The 23,082-nt window shown below is 44.7% G+C and overlaps 1 protein-coding gene across 3 annotated transcripts in view; it reads right to left on the bottom strand.

Annotated features, from left to right (window-relative positions):
* Positions 1–23,082, bottom strand: part of NOL4 (nucleolar protein 4) — a 591,044-nt gene that overhangs the window by 354,285 nt on the left and 213,677 nt on the right. For all 3 annotated transcript variants that reach the window (XM_078687354.1, XM_078687353.1, XM_078687355.1), the window contains exon 3: positions 22,923–23,072. In XM_078687354.1, the coding sequence (XP_078543480.1) occupies positions 22,923–23,072 (150 nt within the window). The remainder of the gene's footprint in view (positions 1–22,922; positions 23,073–23,082) is intronic.

The following is a 23,082-nucleotide window of genomic DNA, read 5'->3' as shown; positions in this document are numbered from 1 at the left end:
CCTTCAACTTTAATAACAAAATACCATGAACAATTTTCCTTCCAGTTCATGGATAGGAATTTTTTCAGCAGCCCCAAAATATTTTTACGATTTTTCGGGACACTTATCTTCTGCTTAAAGTAAGAACTATTCTTAGAGAACTAAAATTTCTACTTTTAGATACTTTATAGACATTAGCTGCCCGCTGGTATGTTCATAATTATTTTATTCTGTGATGGAATGGTCTCGAACTTTTTCTTCTGTCTTAAGAGCCATTTCATGTGTAATTCTCATATTCGATTAGTAATAATGTATACATATGCTTGATTACTTTGGCATTATTCTACAGCTTGAGTGCATATAATACATGTGACTATTTTTTCGTATATTAGATAAATTCGAAATGCATAATATGTATTTTGGGGTGGTAAGGTATACACAATACTCTACAGTATGTTTTACTATGCCTAGATTCGTAAATATGGCCATAGTTAGCGTGGAGTGGGTGTGATGTATTCCTATAGGTTCTGTATCGATCCCCCTATTCCTGACCCTGTTCTGGTTAACAAGTTAACTAGCAGCCATCCCATGATGCAGAAACCGTTATCTGATTAAGCCACACCACGGCACAGGAACGTATTATCTGATTATGTCATAACGCTTGCCATCTAATTAGACAAGCGATATTCCTCCAGCCCCTGATAAGGCATACGGAGTTCTCAAAACAAATCAAACCTATGACAACCTGGGAAAAACCCTGCGGCCATTGTTTTGATTTCATCGAGAACTTCAGCAAAAGAATGAGCTAACGACCAAGTCGTATGACATCCTTATTGACGTATCTATGTCCATCCTTACGTCAATCTCGGCACCTTACAGGTATAAATATTACCGGTATTGCCTTAAGCAAACACACGCGGTGGTGACGAGATCGGAGCAGCCAGACTTGCCGAAGCCCAGAGCAGAGCAGACCCCGCTGGCGCAGCCCCGCCTTCCTGACGCGCTGAGAACGAGACGCTGCTTTCTCCTGCCGAGAAATCCAGCTCCGGCGCTTCCGGGTAGCCCTCGCAGGCAGCCTGGAATATCGAAACCAGAGACGAGAGATACCATCCCTCATTCATCCTAAATTCCAGGTACAGAACTGAATAACCCCTCGCAGAGAATTCTTGAGTCAGTCACTTGGCAAAACAAACTTAACTTAAACTGCTACTTTCTATTCCCGCCCACGTATTAGGCTTAGGTCAGGTACACCGGGGTAGGCGTAGTTAGAAACACCAGTTGAGTACGATTAGTCAAATTTATATGTATATGTATATATATATTTTATCCATTTTAAACCTGCATATGGCTTAGAAACCATATAAATGTTTTTACAGTATTATTTTATACTTCTGCTTTTATTGTATGCACTTTACTTAACCATAAGTATTGCGATAATATCGATCCATTTCTCTTGTATGAGAAAAGAGACTGATCAATAAATACCATCTTTTATTGAACACGCACGTACTGACTGAGTAAAATAAGTTGTCTTTTGTTTTCACACGACTCTGGAGATACACTCTTGATTAGGGGAGAGCAAAGTTGTCATGTTCTATGGTTGTCAGAAACTAAATCCCTTCTTGTCTATTCAGGGAGGTTCAACTCCTCCTTGCCTATTCGAGAAAGTTTCTAGTGAACTCTGAGCTAGCTGGCAAACCCAAAACTTTAAGTCTAATATCGACAATAGAAGACCTAGTTAACGTCTGGTCTAGGCCTATACTATTGAAGGTATTATTCCAATGCGCAGAGCCTATTGGGATAATAGGAACTACACTACAGTCGGGTCATGCTGAGTGATGAGTCGAGTATGATGCCGAAGTTGCAGGCGTGGTCCGTCGGAGTGAGGGGGTTGCCGCGGGAGGAGGGCCACCAGGTGTTGTCCCATGTGGAGGGGGTGGGTCCAAGGACGAGGTCTTCTGTCTTTTCTGAGTTGAGCTTTAGGCAGCTGCTGCTCATCCCGGAAGCAATGTCTTTCCTGGAAGCTGAGTCTGGTGGGGTTGGGTTGCTTTTTGAGGGAGAGGATGAACTGCGTGTCGTCGGGGTAGGATACTATGCTGAGTCCATGCTGGCTGATGATGGCGGCAAGGAGGGCTATGTACATGTTGAAGAGCGGGGGACTGAGCGATGACCCTTGGGGTACTCCGCAGCTGATCTCTGTGAGTTTTGAGAGGAAGAGCAGGAGTCTGATTCTTAGGGTTTAGCTAGTGAGGAAGGAGCGAATCCATTTGATGGTGGTTCCCTTTATGCCGCGTCGTGGAGTCTGGTGGTGAGTGTGCAGTGGGATACCGTGTTGAAAGTCGCAGAGAGGTCTAGAAGGATGAGGGCCGCCATATGGCCCTGGTCGAGGAGTGTGCGGATGTCGTCTGTGGCGGCTAGGAGTGCGGTCTCGGTGCTGTGGTTACTGCGAAATCTGGATTGGGAGGAGTTGAGGATGCAGTTCCCTTCGATGAAGTTCGTGAGCTGGATGTTGACGATCTTCTCGGTTACTTTCACTGCGAAGGGGAGGAGAGAGATGGGTCTGTCGTTTTTGAGGTTCATCTGTTCCGTGGAGGGATTCTTGAGGAGGGGCTTGACTTCTGTGCACTTCCAGTTGTTGGGGAACGTGCCGGCTTCGAAGGTGGAGTTGATGGTCTGTCTTAGTTCGGGTGTGATGGTGGAGACGGCTCTGTGGAAGATGTGCAGCGGACATCGCTCCGTGGGGGCTCCTGAGTGAATGCACTTCATGGTCGTGGCGGTGTCTTCTTTAGTGACCGGGGTCCAGGTGGAGATGATAGGCTGGCTGGAGTAGCTGAAGGTGGGTGAGGTTTTGGTGTCTAGTGTCTGTTCTTTGAAGTTGTCGCAGAGGAATTTGATCTTGCGATGGAAGTAGGAGCCGAGTTTGTAGTAGAGGTTCTGAGAGGGTGTGATGTCTGTGGTTTCGCTGTTGGGTTTGGTGAATTTCTGGATGATGCTGAAGAGTTCATCCGGGTTGTAATTTGTAATTTGTAACTGAGTTTTGTATCGCGCCAACTCACCGACAGGTCTCAAAGCGCTTCTGACAAGGTACAGCAACAAGAGAACAAAGTGGAGATAAAGATGTTAACTAGACTACGGGGATGTAAATGCGTCCTTGAAGAGCAGAGTTTTCAGGGTTTTTCTAAACCTGAGAAGGTTAGCCTCTCTACGGAGCACCTCCGGTAGCTTATTCCAGATGGTGGGAGCTTGAACTGAAAAAGCTCTGCCTCCTTTTGTTGCCAGTTTGAAACGTGGGCAGGATAGCAGGAGGGAATCGGAGGATCTGAGGGCGCGCTTAGGTTCATAGATTCTGAGCCTATCTTTTATGTAGGCTGGCGCCTGACCGTGGATTGCTTTATGGCAGATGCACATGCTCTTGAATTCAACTCTTTGTTTCATAGGGAGCCAGTGCAGCCTATAAAGCAAAGGAGAGGCATGGGTCCGCCTAGGTACTCCGAATATCAGGCGGGCTGCGTCGTTCAGGATGACCTGTAGACGATTGATGGAATTTTTAGGGAGGCCTAGGTATAGTGCATTGCCGTAATCAATTCTCGACACAATAGTAGCTGAGACGATGGTTTGGAGCATGCTCCTTGAGAGTAGAGGGGCAAGCTTACGTAGCTGCCTGATCAGATTAGTGCATGAGCCAACCACAGCGGACACTTGGTTAGTCATTGATAGTTCCTGGTCAATTTTCATCCCGAGGCTCTTTACATTAGAGCACGGTTTTGGGGTAGGTCCAAGTTCTTGTGGCCAAAACAAGTCATTCCAGGGGGAGGTAGAAGTAGAAACTACAAGAACCTCCGTTTTATCTGGATTTATTTTCAATAGGTTGGACGACATCCAGTTCACTGTGAACCGTAATATATCTTGGGCTAAGGACTGAGCCGATATGGTATTGTCGATACTCAGCAATAGCTGAGTATCATCGGCATAATTAAAAACTTTACAGCCCATGTGTGCCAGGGATTCTATCAGTGGTTGTAGGTATAGGTTGAATAAGAGTGGAGAAAGCGCAGACCCTTGCGGGACTCCACAAACTAAGGTACCTACTTCGGAGACCTGATCTGCTAACTGGATCCTCTGTGTCCTCCCTGATAGGGTTGCTGGAGTTGGCGAAGATCTTGTCTTGGATGAAGTTCCTTTTGGTGGATTTGATGCGTTGGTGGTGTTCTGTCATGGCGTTCTTGTAGTTGGTCCGTGCTTCCGGGGTTTTGTTGTTTCTCCACATTTCCTCGAGGTGTCTGCAGGTGCGTCTGGATTCTCAGAGGTAGGTGGTGAACCATGTGGCTTTCATGGGGAGCTGTTTATCCGTAAGGGGGAGAGCTTGTCTGTGCAGTTGGTGATCCATATGTGGAGTCTGTGGCCTGCAGTGTTGATGTTGGTCATGGCAGGAGCGTGGTTGAGGGTGGAGTCAATGTGCTCTTTGGTGACCTTTCTCCAATTTCTGCGCAGGAGGTGTGGTGTAGGTTTAAGTGCGTGGGTTTTGAGAAGGAGAAGTGAACGCAGTGGTGGTTTGTCCAGACGGGTTGCGTGGTGTGGCTGATGTGGATGTTGTTTCCTCCTCCAAAGATGGCATTGAGGGTGTGTCCTTCTTGTGGGTGGGGGTGGTGAAGAGCTGTTTAGTTGGCAAGTTTGTCCAGGAGGGCGGTGGGTTGGGGTCCCTGAGGTTGCCGAGGTGGAAGTTCAGGTCTCCGAGCAGTAGGTAGTCCATGGAGGCAATGGCGTGGGGTGCGATGAGGTCAGTGAAAGTTTCCATTACAGCTCATACTTTGTTAGTTAGTTTTGACTCTACCAAACACATAATCTTCAGGAATTTCCCACAAAACATCGTTATTTGTAAGAGTGTCACCTGGTAGTCCAGTGGTCAGTGTAATGATTAGCAGGCAAGGGACCATCTGGATTTATACGTTATTAGAGGGGTTCAAAGTTGCAAAGCAAAATCGAGCACCTTGCAATGCGCATCATTTTTTAATTTGGAAGCTTCACAAAGTGTGTTGTATTGAAAATGGTAGCAACAGAAGCCCTTCGCTCCAGTGAGAAACTGTTGCGACTGCACCAACCATCTGCGCAGGTTGGATGTGAGCTACATTGCTCGGCCACCATTTCCATTTTCAGGACCTAACACTCCAAGAAAGCCCTCCCAATTTTTCCTACCAGCACTCAAGCATCATGTTGGCAGGTTTTCTTTGGGAAGTTGTGCATGTCTGAACATGAGAGTAGGGGTGTTGATGTGCAGGTTGAAGGTTTACTGTTGAGATACTGATGTGCTTTCATTTAGGTAAGATGTTACCTGTCAGACCACACAGAACCTTAAAATCATAGCTATACTATTAAAGCAATGAGTACCATAAAACCGCTCCTTTCTTCTTCGTGTCCTTCAATAACAGAGGCAAGAATTGTTTGGCCACCTTGGGTCTATTTCAAACACTGTGGAAATGTCATACCCTTCTGTGCACATCTACTAGCACTTGAACAGCAGTGCACCTGTGACATATTTTCCTGAAAAGAACTGTGGGTTCCTAAAAGCACAGGGCTCTGGTAGCCTAGCCACCTGTCCCTCCTTGTAACACCCCCCGCCTTGAGTAGGACAGGTAGTTCATAAGTATCAGCTCTACTGAACATTATCATGGGAAGTTCTGCTGTAATGAGTAAGTAGGACTTGGTTTAGCTGTGTTCAAGTAACACCTATTTATACCAATTTCCACAGTGCTTTCTCTTTGGCACATTACCCATTTATAGCGCTTCCCAGCTTCTTATATTCGTCTTACAGCAAATGTTTCTTCTCCGTTGCCGTTTGGGGTATAAGAGCGGGGAGTAACTCACGATCATTTTACCACTATCTCCATGTGACGTCTTCTTCATTTAGTGCAATAACACGTAAACAGTAACGGTCTGCTTTAATGTGAAATGCAAGGAGCTAGCGGAATAATCATGGATTTCCCGTGGTGCCGCCTGGCAGGGGGGCTGCTTTCCATTTCATTAAATGGCTGCTCACATTCTGCTCGTGGGCAGCTATCTGCACTTCATTAATACATTCAAGAGTTAATCTATAGGTTAAATCAACGGGTTCCGACTAGAGCTTGTTTTGCATCATTTGACCATAAATTTAATGTATTTGCTAACAGTCCCTACAATTCTCCAAGGAATGCGGGGCTGGGATACCTTTATGTTTTTTGCTATGTTTGTCGCGCCTATAGTCTAAGACCTTTTTTTATATTCAACACTAGATTAGTCGCTAATAATCAAGGTTTCACTAGGATAACAAGAAGCCCAGTTTAACAAGTGGGGCTGTTACATTTGAGCAGATAGTCATTAGTGGAGAAGTGTGGCTCAATGGTTAGAGCGGCAGACCCTGATGCAGAGGTCTAGCCCGGGACCAGGGTTCAATTCCCCGCCTTGGCGGGTCTTGGGCTCAAAAATTCCACAGACCTGATAATTCTCGCCTCGGTGCCTATTCCAATCATGGAGTCCCACTCTGCAACTCTGGGCAATAGCTTGCTTAATCTCCTCAATGGCCCCCACAACGCTAAGGATGCCTGGCCTCCACCTTGGGGGTGCCCAGGAGTGGACACCTCACAGGGAAAGCCAGGATGGGTTCCACAGCGGTATTCGTACAAGCGCCTTGAGACCCTTGCGGGTGAGTAGTGCGCTATACAAGTATCAATTTACATTTACATTAAAATGCACATTCACATTCACTGGCTGTCTTAATACCCCTTGTGCCTCTCTCCCTTAACAACTGTGCACTTTTGGGAGAGACCTTTTAAGGTTGGTAAAATCTTCCACTTCATTTGTTGCCCATTGTTTCGCCATTATGGTTATGCAGTTGGGAGCTTTGATCTGCCACACCTTAAGCTGAAGTCAATTATACTCAATATATTATTGTGTTACAGTCTGAATACTATTATATGAGCTTCCAAGATGGACATCATTCTCCTCTAATATCGTCTATTTTACTATAAATAAAATGCAATAAAGTTTGTGTAAAAAAATCTTTTATTATGCAGTTGGTAGACCCGCTGGCATACTTTTCATAGGGTCCTGTGAGCGAGACCTGCAATTACTTCATTTGATGATATCTTTGCAAACCAGGGCTTCCAGCTGATTGCAGAAAGAACTGAGACAGCCATATAACTTATGGGCTTGTTGTTATTTTGGGGAGGACAGAAAATCCACCTCCTTGTCACAAGATCCCCACTGCGTTCCTTCAAAGCCCTGGGGAGTTGCAGTGCCTCATACGCAAGGATTTCCCCGTGAGCTAATACGGTTTATCCCATGTTCCTTTATAAGATCTTGATTCCTGAAGCATGCACTCGGCTTCTGTAGTTTTATTACAAGAGCAAACCTAAGGAGTTGCCTGCAAAACTCCCATAAAAGCAGCTCTCTACCCCTAGGACCCTGGCAGGGGCATTTTCACTCCTCTCTATATCTGCCCCTATTGCAAAATGAGGACCGCTGTGGTAAGCGTCACGATACAATGCAAACAGATTTGGTCCAATATCCAAGACAAGCACTGTATGTCATCTGATACACCGTAATCCCTGACTAAAACTGAAAAGTAAAACCAGTTACCTTCAGGGATCTGCAAAGTGGATCACAGGAATTTAAATATTCCTCTATATAGGGTCCAGATTCTTTTTTTTAGAATAGGACCAACAAGTTGCGCAACTGGCAGTGGGAGCAGCTGAAGCAAAATCCAGCTATGATATTGTTAACATTTCTGCTTGCACCTGCATTTGAATCTCTTTGTGAAGCTCCTTCACCTTGGTGGTGGCGTGACCAGAAGAACTGCCCTTAATCAACCTTGTGTACTGACTGCTTCTTCAGTCACAATTCGCAGCCCCAGGTCTAGAACCAGGACCAGGACCAGGAAAGTGCAAGCTGGAAAAAGGCACAAATGCATCATCTGACGACTCGCCAGTTATGGACGTAATAAGAAGTGTCCATGTTTTGGCGTATTTGTGTGCTCCCACCACAAAGAATTACCATCGTAAAGAAAGATCTATTCCCAGTATTTCACTCCCAGTGAATCCACAGTCTGTGCCATTTTTAGATAAAGGTACTTTTCTGTGGTTTGAAGTCTATAATATTTCTTTAGTTCACTCTCAATGTCATGCTCTTTCTCACCTTGCATCCGATCAGACCAGCTTTCATCAAGATTTTTCAGTCCAGGACTTTTATGGCTGTACATATGAGTGGAAATCTTTACTTCAATAGGTTGTCAGTCCTGGTTTAATAGCATTTTCCTCTTCAATGACAAGTCCATGCAGTCATAGCTTAGAACTTTTTGAGTGTTTTTGCTGTTTACATGTATCCTGCATTTTTACTCATCCTTCTCCTGGCACTATCAGGTCAGATGACCATGACTTCTCAGAGAGTTTCTATTTTAACTCTACCGCACGGCTGAGTAACACAGTGCACGCCTGAACACTATTAGCCCCTGGCATCCATTTCTCACTCAGAAGCATGCTTTTCGCACTGAAAGCAATTTTCACAACAACTTGTCCATTTGTTCATTAATGTGCACAATTTCATCACTGAAATGAAAATTGCACTACATTTCTTGTTTACTAGAAAGGCATTATAGTAAGTCATGGCTGGTGCTCCTAATTAGCTATTGATCGCTTCTTACTACAGAGCATACCCTCCCAGGAGCTTCTGGTGCAACATCATTTTTTTAATCTCAAAACACTTCTTCACTCCTGGTAGATTCCACAATATGAATTAGGTGATAAACCACCACGATTTTTGCATAAGAAAGCGAGCAGGAATTTTTAAATCAAGCTATAGGCTTTCACCAAAATTAAACAACACAAAACATCAATTCTGCAATGTTCTTCTGCTCTTCCAATGCAAGGGCTATCTCCTGAGAGCCAAGAAAGGTGAATTAGGTGTTCCCCCTCCAAAAAATATTGATTTTAAAGAGGAGGCAAGGAGCAAGCACAATAACTACAGACATACCACAAATCACAATATAATGTTGGTGCTGCCTGATGATCCCCTTCAGACGTCGCACGTTACTGCCTTCATATCACCCTTCCAGGCATGTGGTGTTTTTGTAGCATGTGCACGAAAATAACGCATTTCACCGTTTACTGAAAGAGAAAGGCCCTTTTCCACCTATTAAGTGTACAATACAACATAATCATAGGGACTGCGCAACAAAGCAGTCACAATGTCACGCGCATAGAGCAAACAATCAAAATGCACATCATATTTAACCTTCTGCCTTACTCCAGGTTAATTGGCATTCCACACTCGATTACACGGTCCAGCTCTGTCGTGAGATACAAGCAACCTCAATTTATGCTTTTTTGCATGTGCGCTTTAGTTATAGAAATAACGTCCAGCAATGCTAGCCCGACTTAGCACACATCTAATTAAACCATAGAATTTCACACCGCAGTCAAAAACAACAATCAGGCCCTGCATAATGCTCCATGTGCTGCACCACGTGCAGTGTCTGGAAATGGGCCGCGACAAGGCCCACTGAGGCAGCGCAGGCTGAAATAGGGTCATAACGAGGCAGATGTCTCTCTCCTTCTGAAGAGCATGAGGCCTGCAAAGATAGTGCATGCAAAGCCCAACCACAACAAATATAGCTGCACTTGGTTCAAAAAGTACTCAACCCCACACCTATCAGCACATGTATTTCATACAGGGAATCCTGCCTGCCACCTATAGCAACTGGCTGAATTTAATGATCAAATGAGCCAGACAATCAAACAAGGTTAACTAATTTGCCTAGCTTTAAAGGGCGCATGCTAATTCTGCTGAAGTTCTGAGTAAAATTGATGTTCGGGCTGTCGCCTCTCCTTTAGCACCCCCTCCCCCCCCCCCCCCACACACACATGCACAGACACAAACTGTCCATACGCTTTACCAAAACACACATTAAATTAAATTCGACAGCCTATGTACCTCACTCATAGGCTTCCACCATAACAAACCCTACCCCTCCAACCCAGGCCCTTCAGTGGATTACAGATTCAACGCCCTTGTATGTGAAAAGCCACGTGCGCCGTCTATGGTGCCCCACATTCAAACGAGGAAGCTGCTATTTGCTGCATATTGAATGAAGTGATCAAGAAGCGCAAGTATTTCTCGGATGTAATTGCCAGGTTGTGGTAAAATTGCACGGTCCGTGTTACATTTTTCTGAAGATTGTAATAATTAAGCTCCTGGCCTCTATGGATGCCTGCTTAAATACCTCTTCCCTTTCTGGTGTGCTTCGGAGTTGGAGCACACCATTGCAAAATCAAAATGCATCAAGAAAATTGAACTTAGGAGCCTATTGAATGCTCCCTGGTTATATTAAGTCAAATTGTGTTATAAAGTACTTCAAAAGATTAACAAACACCACATATGGTCTATTGACGCTATACAGAGGTTTGTTGTGGCCAGGTGCACGTGCTGTGCATTAAAGCGCAAAAAGGCAGCATTCACATTTTTTCCTAAAACAGAGTTACCAGTGGGTATACTGCAAGAATAGTGAGGGCCCCACCCCCTTTTAGATGGAATTCCCATCAGCCTTTGTGATTTGTTGGTAGGTTGGTTTCTCACTTGCCAGTTTCACCACGCCTCCCTAAAGTCAGGGCCAGAGTTCAGGAACTTCCTGGTGGGCTGCAAGCTGTCTGGATTATTATGGGGCTGGACGGCCTACAATGGTACAATAATTGCCTCATTATAGCCATACTGCACTGCGAGTGCCTGGCAAAAGTCAACAGCCCAAGTGCTCTCCCTGCAGGCGACATAAAACAATGCTACAGTACATTTACATCCAACATGTGATTTTAAGGTTCTCTTAACAATTAAATGAAAATGAGTTTGCTACCACTCATATATAGCGCCAAGAATGCCTTTTATCTGTGTCAAGAGAAAAAAAATCAACAGTGTTTTTTAAAGGAACCTTCACCCACTAACCTAGTTACAGGCATGCTTCATCATTAGCCCCCCCACCCCACACCCAACACTCCTAGTGCATCTCAGGTGTGCTGCAATGCCTGAATTACAGCAGATCAGGTTTTTTTGTAATTCATGAGGTGTGAGTGAGTTAAAACACCCTCAAGCTGATCCGTTCCTTGAGGATGTTTTAATCGTGGATGCCTTGGGTAGGGTTAAAATTGGTGATAGTGGATGAGATGTCTCCAACATCCTAGGTCGACATGTTCCAGCCAAATATATGTGCTTGCTGGGTCACAATTACTTTCTTCTGGACCAGGTTGATGGAAAAAATGGATACCTATAGCTTTATGTGCCACCATGATGTCTAAATAGTGCCTTTTTATTGTATTCACCCTAGAGTATTGCAAAGATTGGTGAAAATCGTAAGTTCCAAACCATGAGCACCAATATTGCATGGCATAGCGCGCATCCAACCATTGGCTAGGTTTTACAAAGGGAAGAAAAACGAGCTTATCTCAACTTCTCACTCTCTTGTTTTGTTTTCTTGTTAAAGTTCTCACTCATGATTGACCTGAGAAGGAGGGCCTTGGAGCGTGAGTCCGCTCAGCCGTCTGCAGAATAAACCCAGAGAGGAAGAAGAAGGCATGGCTACCATCTATCTCTGCTGTGTCACAATATATTCTGTACAGTCACTGGGAAAAGGTCATACAGATATAAGAGCAAAGAGCTGTAGCCACCTGTTGTCAAGGACTGAAGGCTGTGAAAGTCTGTCAAGTTTCCTTGTTGATTGCCCAAATAAATGGAGACTCCCCCATTATCTACAGCACATGTGGAAGGAACATGTGTATCCTTAAGCATGTCCCAGTTAGGATGTCTAACAAAGATGAAAGGTGCAGGTGATCCTTGCTGTTCATTTGGTTATTCTTCATGAGGATGTTAGAATTACTCGGTCACTAATGTCTTTGACCGGGTGAGGACCATTGAAGGCGAACTCTACTTTTGTTTAAAGGTTTGATTGAAGCAATTTCTTTTTTTCTTACAAAAGCAGGGATTTTCTTTCAAGAATTGCTCGTGTTCTGTCAAGGGCAGCTGAGGATAGAAACACCTTTTAGCACCATTCACCATCAAAAATCACAGCAACATTCAATATAGCATGTACATGTACATTGAATATTGGACTATGATCTTGTTGCCAATCACCTAGAGGTTTCAGATGGTGTCAATGTATGAGGCCCATTTAAAGCCTGCTCATGGAGGAAAGCCACTGATTTTTAATTAACAGACTCGCAGACCTTGGGTACAACGCAACAAATCAGTAGCCTTAATGGATATCAGAGGCACCAAACATCATGTTTGATAGCCAGTGAGGGTGAAAGAGGCTGCCGGCCTTACTTCTAGCTGTAACCACTGTGGTCATTGCAGTCACCTGAGCCATATAAGAAATGGTTAGTCAGTAAAATTATACCAATGCTTAGTACATGCTGTTCAACTGATTCAATATAACATTGATCTGTGAAATTCTGGTACCCCTAGAGCACAGCAGTATCCAGACAAAATACAGAGTCAGAAACTGACGGAAGGTATTATCAGGGACCAGACTACAGTCTTGAAAGCGTGCCATAGATAGGATGATTTAGATGGCATTTTATAAGAAAACAGAATCTGTCAATGTAAGCTATGGATTTGTTGGACCTTGCAATCAAAATCCCACCCATGTGTCTTCAGGTGAACTTTTATATAATTCGCAAGAGCATCCTTTCATTTTTGGCTGCATTAAGAGTCAAACTGCTATCACTCATTCATTCACCAATTACCTAAAACATTACTAGAGAATGCTGACTCTAAGAGCATATTCCTTTTAGAACCTGGCATAAAGCTGTGTCCCTTTAGCAAACTGATGAAAGTCTAAAAGGTCTAATTTCCAGACAAAAGACCATGTCGACTAGCTGACAAGAGATTCTGCGCCTCCCCACACCAAGCACCATCGCAGTACTTTCATCACTCAAGGCAGAAGGTGTACTTAGACATATTTCCACCGGCAAACAGCCACGTGATAGCTTCAGAGATTCCAAGCAACCGTGCAGCAGACCGGTACGATGTGTGGATTTCAGTTGGTGTTTGTGCTTATTTCTTCAATCATCATAGCAATAAAAAACGTTGACATACTTAGGTTTTTCCTTCTTCCAGAGTAGCACATTCTACCAAGGCGGATCCAGCATCCGGACTGAAAATGGCGGTGCAGTCTGGATCATCTTGCGTCTATCATGGTTTATTGAGGGTGATGGACTTCAGGAACAACCATGTTACCAAACTTTTCCTGCATTTCAGGAAATCCTGTTTAAGTCTAAGATGGAGGGAAGAGAGTTCTGGAGGGTGAGCATTGTGATTGAACAGACCTCCAACAGAACCACTTGGCTAGGAAAGTAAGTCTAAGTGCCTTCAATTATAGTTTGGTTGTTTAGAGGGAATGAGGATCTCCATCACAAGGCTCTGTGGATGATGCGCATGATTTTTATTTTTATTTTTTGTATTATCTGTAGCCCGTAGAAGGCTGGAAATGCAGTGGTAAGGTGCTCAGTTTTTTGCAAGCTAAGGATGATTCAAACGGTTTAATCCAGGGACACTGCAGCTTGCAGATGCTTGTAGCCACTAGACTGGTGAAGATGAAGTTGCAGGAATTCAGTCTAGGCACTGGTATTGTCAATGCAAGTGAAAAGCAGTGTGGACGTTACAACAAAGGTTCGATCCCCATGGACATGGGGTACATGGTACAAATGGTACAAAAGCCATGTTAGAATCCAATGTGACACCAGATGCTCACACTTTCTCAGAAGTCTTTGAGAGAAATGAGCCAGTTAAGTGGAAAGCTAAAAGCAACAGGGCAAATAAGCAGAATCTTGGCCTTTGAAGAGCTGAATCGAGGATGTCATCCTCGCCCAGTCTTTGCTATGGGAGGGCCAATAGGCTGTGGTGTCACTGCAGAATCAGCGATGCCAACGGTGATCCGTGCTCAGTGACTTGACATGATGCATACAACATGCAAACAACAATGCAAAATACTCGGATACATTTGTGTGAGATAAATCATTCTAGGGGGACCACAGAGATTGGCAGGATCAAGCTGGGTTGTACTTCCTATTTTTTTTTTGCAGAGTTTTATATAGCGCGAACTAGACCCGAACCGAATCAGGTATCAGAGCGCTTTACATATCACCAGTTACGTTACATGAGAACACATTCATTTTAGGCACGGGGAGATGAAGTGATTTGCCCAGAATCACAGGAGGTTTTGGCGTCGTTACCAAGACTCGAACCCAGATCCCCAGGTTCGAGGTCGAGCGCCCTTGCCGTTAGGCCAACTCCTTTAGGCCTTTTGTTTTGTGTCTGCAATCGTACAGGTGCTGTATATTCCTTTGCCTCTCCTATCCTACCAGGCATAAACCCCAGATGACCAGTGCAATAAGGGACTGCACCAGCACTAGCAAAGTATAGTCAGAGGTGACTAACCCAGAGTGCCAGCAGGTACTCTACGATGGCAGTGACACAGTAAGGGCAGGTTCGAGAGCCCGACATTAAGTACCAGAGTAAAGCACTGCAATAAACTAACAAGCACTAGTAACTAAACACACGCGGGAGACTGTATTGTGGAGACTAGGCCGAGGCATACTTTTTGTGCATTCTTTCATTGTCAACAATTGTAGAGTACCCCTTGGAGCTCAATGCATGTACCATGCTCTGCCTCTTGCCTGAGTTATGCAGATTTTATGGAAACACACAACCTGTTGACTATCAATAACAGTACACACAACCTGTTGACTATCAATAACAGTACAATAAACCATAGGAATGAAGCCCAATTCCCAAAGCCTCATGGGAAAAAGAACCAGGAAGAGAGGAACTGCAGTGAACCTGTGTCCCTGCAGAGGTCGGTAATTCACTGCACCTGCTCCGGCATCTTCTGTTTTGTTATTCATTTTCCTGCTGGCAGCAGCTGCTAATTAAGAATCCCCAATTCAGCTATTTTTTTTGTGCTATTTCCAGTGATCTGGTGTAGGAGCGCTCTTACTTTGTTTGGTTTTAATTGCTTTGTTTTCAGTGGGTGGTAGCACCTGCGTAATGTCGCCCAAATCACAGGCCTCGATGTGTGTCCCTGAGTCACCAAGTGAGAGGGAGTTGCGAAAACTCGACAATGGATTTATGCACCAGACGCTCCCCCGCCAGACACCCTTCACGCCACACCAGCCCAGGAATCACCAAACATTGCACAAAAAAAAGCAGCAGCATTCGAGTGCTTGTTCCAATTGTGATCTATTGGAAGAATCAAACACTTCAAGAAGTGACTCCAAAGGCAGAATCATTATTCGTCTTCAGCTGAAAAGAGTGATTTGCACTCTCCCAAAAAATCCTGTGAACAATATGTGCTGCAATGGACGAGAAATCATGCTCAGGTGGAAAATAACCATAGCAAAAACATTGCCTTTCCTAACTCTTGTGCCAAGAGGTATAAACTCTGTCTCAAAAACAGTGGCAGGTCAAATTATGACGATCAAAATACTGTGCCGTGGAATATATCCCTGGGCATTCCTGTACTAGAGATAATGCCAATGGGGAGCTCTACGCCACAAGGGGGGAGAAGGCTCTTCCGCTTAAGCGGAGGAGCATCTCCCCACTAACCAAAATGCCCCAAAAAAGCCCCAGAGATTACAAATAAAATGGTAATAAAGTTAGTTTATTCCCATTTTATTTTTCATCCACGCGTCCCGAACCGAGCCTCAGGACAGGGCGGGGCCTGTTCAGTGACAGCAGCAGGGAGGAGAGTGGGCTGGGCACTTCAAAGTGTGTATGTCTCTTTGACCGGCTGTCTTGCGATGGCCAGCCAGACATGCGCACTTTGAAACCTCTAACACATTTGTCTTATGACAGGTGGGTTAGCCAAAGCCCAGGCCTCCGGTGCCTTTAGGAGTGCAGAGGGAGGCCGCTCCCTCCAATCCTGGGGCTGCTCTCATGCTGATTAACAGCATGAGAGCAGCACAAGGATTGATTAGGGGAGTTGTTGAGGGTCACGCACTGGAGGAAGAGACGAGGAGATGAAAACCGGACTGGCGCATGAAGAACGACGTGCAAGTAAGTATGTTTTTATTTATTTTCTTTATTTAATGTGTTCCCCACCCACCACCCATTTGCCCCACCCACCACTCTCTAGTGCTGCCAGCCACGACTGCATGCCATGCTAGGGGCATCAGTATGACAGCACAATAAACGCTTTAAAAACAATAGCTACTATAGACATGAGGATATCTACTATATACAAGAATGTCCACATGAAATAAATACTACAAGCATGCCCTTCACAGTAAACATGCCCAGGGAACCGGCATGCCAGTTACTTTACAGCACAATGGCTGCTCGTCAGTATTACTGTACCATGAAAAACCTGCACATGCGTAGAACACTGACCCATCATGCAGTGTGCAGGAATGAGAACACATCTGATAATCTGCACAGCACACTATCCTATCAGTTATCCTGACCATGTGTGGCAATCTGGTAATGTACCTGATTGAGCTTTTGGGATGTGCCACTACCGAGTGTATGAGTTGCCACTATTTGCTCCCAATGGCCTGAGCCATGCAAGAATGTGACGATATAGACATGACGATATAGACGAATGAGACAATATAGATGAATGTGACGATATAGACCAATGTGACAATATAGACATGACAATATAGACGAATGAGACGATATAGATGAATGTGACGATATAGACCAATGTGACGATATAGACGTGACGAAATAGACGAATGAGACAATATAGATGAATGTGACGATATAGACATGCAATAAATCTGCACACAAGTGATCTCGAGAGGAAATATTGACATAGTCAGTGTCTGGTCCTACAACCTGCATAGGGCTAAATTCTCAAGCCTGCTGAAGAAACAGCAGATGGGGTGGTGACCCTACTAGTAGGCTAGTGTCGTAGTCATGACATATGTGGAATCTTGCAGTTGAGGTACTATTAGGAATGTTGAAGGAGGGATTCTTTTATTGTCAGTTGAGAGCTGGGGCTGGCGTGGGGGAAGTCACGCCATGGCCGGCTGAATAAAGCAGAATGATCTTTTATTACAAGAGATAGCAGTTTTTTAAAACATACTCCTGCGAAGAGTTCAGTAGTGCATAACCTACACATGAGAGAGCTTCCGTTAGAAGGGAACCCCAGCTGGAGGCCCTTTGGTCACAGGGATATGGAACACACGGTCACGGCATGCATTCATGGGTTGGCAAACTTAGCTTGGTTGGTGAGGCAGATATTGGCTAAGGAGCAGTAGGGGAGAGATATACGGACAAACAAATAAGGCATTTGTATAACCACAGGATGTCATATAGTGTGTTCTCAATTTACTACAAGAACTGGAATTTAAATTGGTATTTAGGACCGAGTTTATAATTAAGAAATCAGCACTTGATACCCATACCAGCTGAACATGCCACATTGTTACTGACAGACACAGACATTCATAATTCAATACATCTACAGTCAAACATTTCCCGAAAAAAGATTTAATGGAAAATAATTACTTGGGAAATACATTTTTGAAGGAGAGTTCGCAATTATCTGTTGTGCAGCTTTTATCTCGCGCATAACTTAATTTTGAAGCTCGTGAAGTTGTCAACTTAAAAAAAAAATCTGAAGTTGGTGAAGTCCAGGTTTGACAACTTCGTATACTCCTGCACACGATGTGGAAAAAACAAGAAAGGAAAGAGAAGTGGACAGAGAAGAAAAAAAAAGGCATCCCATTGACCAATACTGGAAGGCAGCTTCTGAAGAAAGGAAAACTAAGAGGCTGTTAATATTCATGTTGTTTATTACAAGAATGGTCAAGCCAGTGGGGAAAAACTCAAGCGTGATCTAAATAAACCGAAAACTTAGATAACGATAAAATTGCATTGGTCTGGGTCATTGAATTGTCAGAGCAAAACCTGCACAGACCACGGGTAAAGCAACGGCTAACAATCAAGTACTGTTTTTTCAATGGGTGAAAACAATGTCATACTACTAAGTAAAACAAGGACTTAAAAAATATACTTTACAAGAAGAAGAGTTATAGGACCAGATCACAAAACATTTTCGACTGGCGCTATTACATGTATTTGGTGGTAAACATGGCACTGCAAGTGGCCAATACATTCTACCATAAAATTAAGGCAGAATTCTGGAGGGGTAATGTGTGATAAGAATATGTGTGCATTGTGAGAAGTTGGCCTGATATATGATGTTTCCAATTCTGGAACCACCTTGTATCAGTCCAAGCACTCCCTTATGGTGTCTGGTTGTAAGTCAACCTTGTAGACAAGCTATCTTAATGGTAGCATAGACTAAGCAGCCTTAAAGGCTAAACTCAAGAGGTCGTGTTAAGCGAGCTGTTTTACCAATCACAGTCCTGTAATAGCAAATGAAAGGACACCACACAAGTATATATTATAAAAATATATGTGTTTATTTCTAAAAAATAATCCCCAGTATTCTTTATGAACAATGGGGCACAAGCGTTAAATCAAAAGCACAGTATAACATACAAAGTTGCACAGTTATGGATGAGGGCGGGTGGCCACTCAGACCATATATTAAGAAAGTGGTATAAGAGATACCAATCAAACAGTGGTTAGGCCTAGGGCCTAGGGAACCGCTGAGAGCAGTTGGGACAAGCAATGCTGAAGTCGGGAAAAGCCAGCGGGATTCGGGTGCAGCGCTTAAAGCACACGCATGCACCAATGTTAAGTCAATGGTGCGTAAAAGTTACACAAATAGAGTTTTAGGATACTTCCACTGAACCTAGAAAGACAAAACTTTAGACACAGACCCTAGAGGTGTGTACCAGTGTGGGAACACCGGCGTTGCAATGTTACCTCACCCACAGGAAGCGGGTGCATAGGGTCGAAGTGGCGTCGGGTTTCGTCACGCAGGTTCTGGGTGCTTGAAGCTGAAGATGCTGCAGGCGATGTGAAGGAGAAGTGTCCGGTGGGATCCAAGGGTGGATCCGGATAGAAAAGTACCTGAAAGCAGAGGGGACAGAGTCTGGGTCACTCAGCAATGACCAGGGTGGAACCAGGACGGAACCAGGCAATGTCGGGCGCAATCAGGTGGTTGTCGAGGAGCTTCTCTCCACTGCCACGTGGGCTCTGGGGCATCTGCGACGTCCAGGAGTGGGTCACGAGCTGTCCCACGTAGGTTCTCACCGTCGGCACTGTCGGCTTCAAGATTGGAGCAAACAACACTTGGCAAAAGCAATCCACGCGGAACTGGAAGATTGCTTCTCACTCGGCCCAGGAGGGTCAGAGCGGGTGCTCCTTTTCAGAGGAGCGGGTGCAAATCTGGAGCAACCAGAATCACAAGTCGTATTTAGGTTTTCGCTGGCACAGGGGCCGCAAGCCAGCTGGCAAGGAACCGGGCCAACGCGTTGAGCCAAAGAAAGCAGAAGGGCCCCACTCAGCACTCGTCAAGTGTAGAGGGGTGAGCTTCGGTGCAAGAGTGGCTCAGGGTTGGGGCTTCTCAAACCCCGGTGTACAGCTTCGAGGGTCACTCGTGGGCTGCACGGTCAGCGTCTCGTGGTCTTTTCAAGATGGCGTGCCCCACGCTTCCGGTCGCCTCCACGGGTCTCAGCTCTGCAGGAATTGTGGACCGGGCTGTAAGAAGGCAGGCAAGCTTGATCTCGTCGATCTCTGTCGCTCGAGTTCCGGCGGGAACTGCAACAAAGCAGACGTCGAGGGCTGGATGGTGCCTGTTTGCACAGGGTGGTCACTCCTTGACCACAAGGGAGATTCTTCAGTCTTCTACGTCGAGTAGGATGTCGAAGGGTCCAGAGTTTCGTTTCTTATGTTTCATCAGGATAATCTGAAGTGCATTAGCACTGCTCCCACTCTTATTCGAATCTGGGGGCCTGGATTACCTGCTAGGTCCCCTCCTATGGGTGGGACCCAGGAAGGGGGTGGATACACCCCTTTCCTTTGATCCAGGCCGCGCTGGGACTGGGGCTGGTGTGCCCCAGAACCGGTTTGACCGGATTATGCAAGGGGCAGCCTTGTGCTTCCCATGCAGTGTCTGGTTTCTTTCAAACCTCCCTGCTACAATCCACTATCTCCTGTCTGGGGTGGTGTGACACCTCCCTGTGACAGGGAATTCTTTGTCCAGGCCTCCTTGGCTGAGTTTCGGTCAGCTACAGGGGGTCAGACTTGTGTCTGTGGCAGAAGCATCCATTTTATGGATCTGAGGCTCTTTTAAAAATCAACCGCGTTTCAGCAAAGTAACATGTCTTCTCCCTCTAGAGGGGTGGAATGCTATCCCCGTCACCAGAACTGGCGAGGGGATAGTATTCCAAATCGTATGACACCTTACACGACATGTTTTGATAAAGCCAAACTAAAGTTGCTATATAACCGCGAGGATTATAATGCACTTAATAGTATATGGTATGGCATTATCCCGGAACAGCTTAGGGAGTTGTTCCCGACAGCTGCAGACAGGCTCAGCTCATGCTAGAGCTCCATCTCACATTAAACCACACACTCTGCCTCCAGGATTGAAAAGGCATTCCATAGGAGTGGCTCACAGGTTTAAATGTGTCCAGATATAGGTTTAGATATAGGTATACTATATCTAAGCAAGAGGTGATTACACCATTTTGCCCCAGCTGAGTGATCAGCCAGTTGTGTCAATTTAAGAACCAGCCAGGGGTGGCAAAATATATGCTGCAGCCCCTGGTAGGCCTTGGTGGCACCTATGCCCTGAGCACCTATAGTGCATGGTACAGGGGCTGACAAGGAGTCCATTTCCAATTGTGGTGTGTACCTATAGCACATGTATTATGAATTTAGAGAGAGAACAGCAGGCTGGGGGTCTGATTAGCAGGCCCACAGCCTCAGTAAGTCGAAAACCAGTGAAGCAAAAAGCAAAAATTTGGGGTGACCATAGGATAGCAGACCCTACTCTCCTACATGCATATTTACGTAGACGAGCTTTATTTGGTTTCAGAAATAACACCACAGCACAGTATTACAGTAACAAATCACAATAACAACAACAACTACACATCAAATATACAACGCAACAACTCAATACAATGCACCAAAAGTACAACAACACAGCACAACAGTACAACAACACATCAAAGAAATGCAGGATATCTACGAAGCACACGAAAACATCAACACAACACAATTCAGCAACAGAAAAAGCACAACAACACAAATGTACAACTATTGTTAAGCGGTTTTATGTTTGCGTGTTCCAGTTCTGTGGTGCCCTGCTGTGATTTTGCTTTTGTTCCTGTTTTATTGTGATGTTCCCCATTATGTTTTCTTCTCCTATTTTGCTTTGTATGAAGTTACTGTGTTGGGTTGTGCTCTGTAGTTACTTTATAAACATCAACAAATGCTGTTGCATTTCCAATCAAAAGAACTACATTCCTACATCAATTTGCCACTGTCTAGTAACAACACAACCATTTCAAAACCTCAATCAGGCTAAAACTGTGACTGATACCATGCTTTAAATGAGCCTTTCCATTGCTAACTTCATGTGATCCAACCTATATCGTCTTCAGCACCTATCCGTAGTTCTCCACTGGAAGGAAGAAATATCTCAGAATCCATTCTCTTTGTTAGCCCCTCCCAGCCTTAACACAACTCAAAGGCCACATCTGCCGAGTGCATCCCAGTCAATTGTTATTTTGCATAAGATGCTTCCTCAGTTTGGATCCAGGCATATGTAAATTAATTTTGGCCCTGCTCCAGTTCAGGCTGGTCTGTTCCTATTGGAGCAGGTTGAAGACTGATGTGCATATGCATATGCCTGGTTCCCAACTGAGGTGCATGGTGAGCGAAAAACAATGGACTGGAGTGCAGCCTTGAGCGATTGTCAGTGGATGACATTATTTCAAGCATTTCACCCTTCACCTTGTTGTTACAATTGATGTCCTAAGTGTGACGGGTATGCCCGTGCTCAAGGCGCCACTGCAACAAAAAATACTGGCAAAAGGAGTCTCTAAAACTTATAGACAGATGCTACTATGCGTTTAATAATATAATTCACTTTACCTCAATATTCTTGCACAGCGTGGAGCGTGCAGTAGGCCCAGAGTGCTGATGTTGTGCTAGTCCACGTCCTGTTTTTATTTTTTATTTAGCATGGCAATGTCCAGGATTATTTGATTACTGGATGGCCCTGACGGACCAGAAATGATCCAAATGCCTCTTGATTTAAAACTGCAACTGTTGCTCCTTGGCTATGTGGAAGATCTCCACAGCTGGATCAGAAAACTAACTAACACCTCTGATTTTATTGTGGGCTAAACACAGACTAGTCAAGGCCTGGTTGAGAGGCTCCTTGCCGCACGTGCACAATTACTGTTTTATGTAACACTACAGCCCTACAGTGCATTTTGTCTTGTTCTTGTGATATATATGGGGACCTCTGGGAGCATACTTGGAGCATACCATGTCGAGCACTAGCTACCGCGATGATAATATTGAATTTAATAGAGATGTATGCCTTTATTGGTCCAGCAGGTTTTGTGAGAAGTATTGTATATGTTAAACAACTAGGGATAATATACACACACAGAACTCCTTATAATCAAAGAGTGTTGTTTGAACTTATGTCAATTGGAGCAGTGAGCGATTTGCAACAAAAAGCAACGTCTGCCGGGATAACTCTATTGATTTGTTTATATTTGAAAATGTATGAATAAAGTTAATTAAAAAAGTCTAGAAGAGCTACTATACTGCCCTCTCTTGTCCCTGCATTCTCTCACAGCTGAAACCTGTTCAGTGCATCCTGTCGAGTGACAATCACCCGAACAGATCAATTTTCATACATATCCTACGCCAAACAACAATGTCGCCACCAACCTATTGTGCATTTTATCTCACATGCTGGAAACTGTTTCACAGCAGACATGTTTCAGGGGGTCCCAGGGTACTGAGTTCTTCACACTTACCGCTTTGTAGGTTCTCTTCTGTCCTGCGTGCTTCCTGATCTGTTCTCCATTCGGCCCCGTCTCCACGTGCATGGAGTAGATAATGTCAAAGAAGTCTTCCACCACAGCCACGCGCCTCAAAGACAGCTTTTCATCAATGCCTACGCCATCCTAGAAAAGT

This window comes from Lissotriton helveticus, chromosome 4_1 (genome assembly GCF_964261635.1).
Source record: "Lissotriton helveticus chromosome 4_1, aLisHel1.1, whole genome shotgun sequence".
NCBI lineage: Eukaryota > Metazoa > Chordata > Amphibia > Caudata > Salamandridae > Lissotriton > Lissotriton helveticus.
Note: the sequence above shows the minus strand (reverse complement) of the source record. Positions and strands in the feature narration are given on the sequence as shown.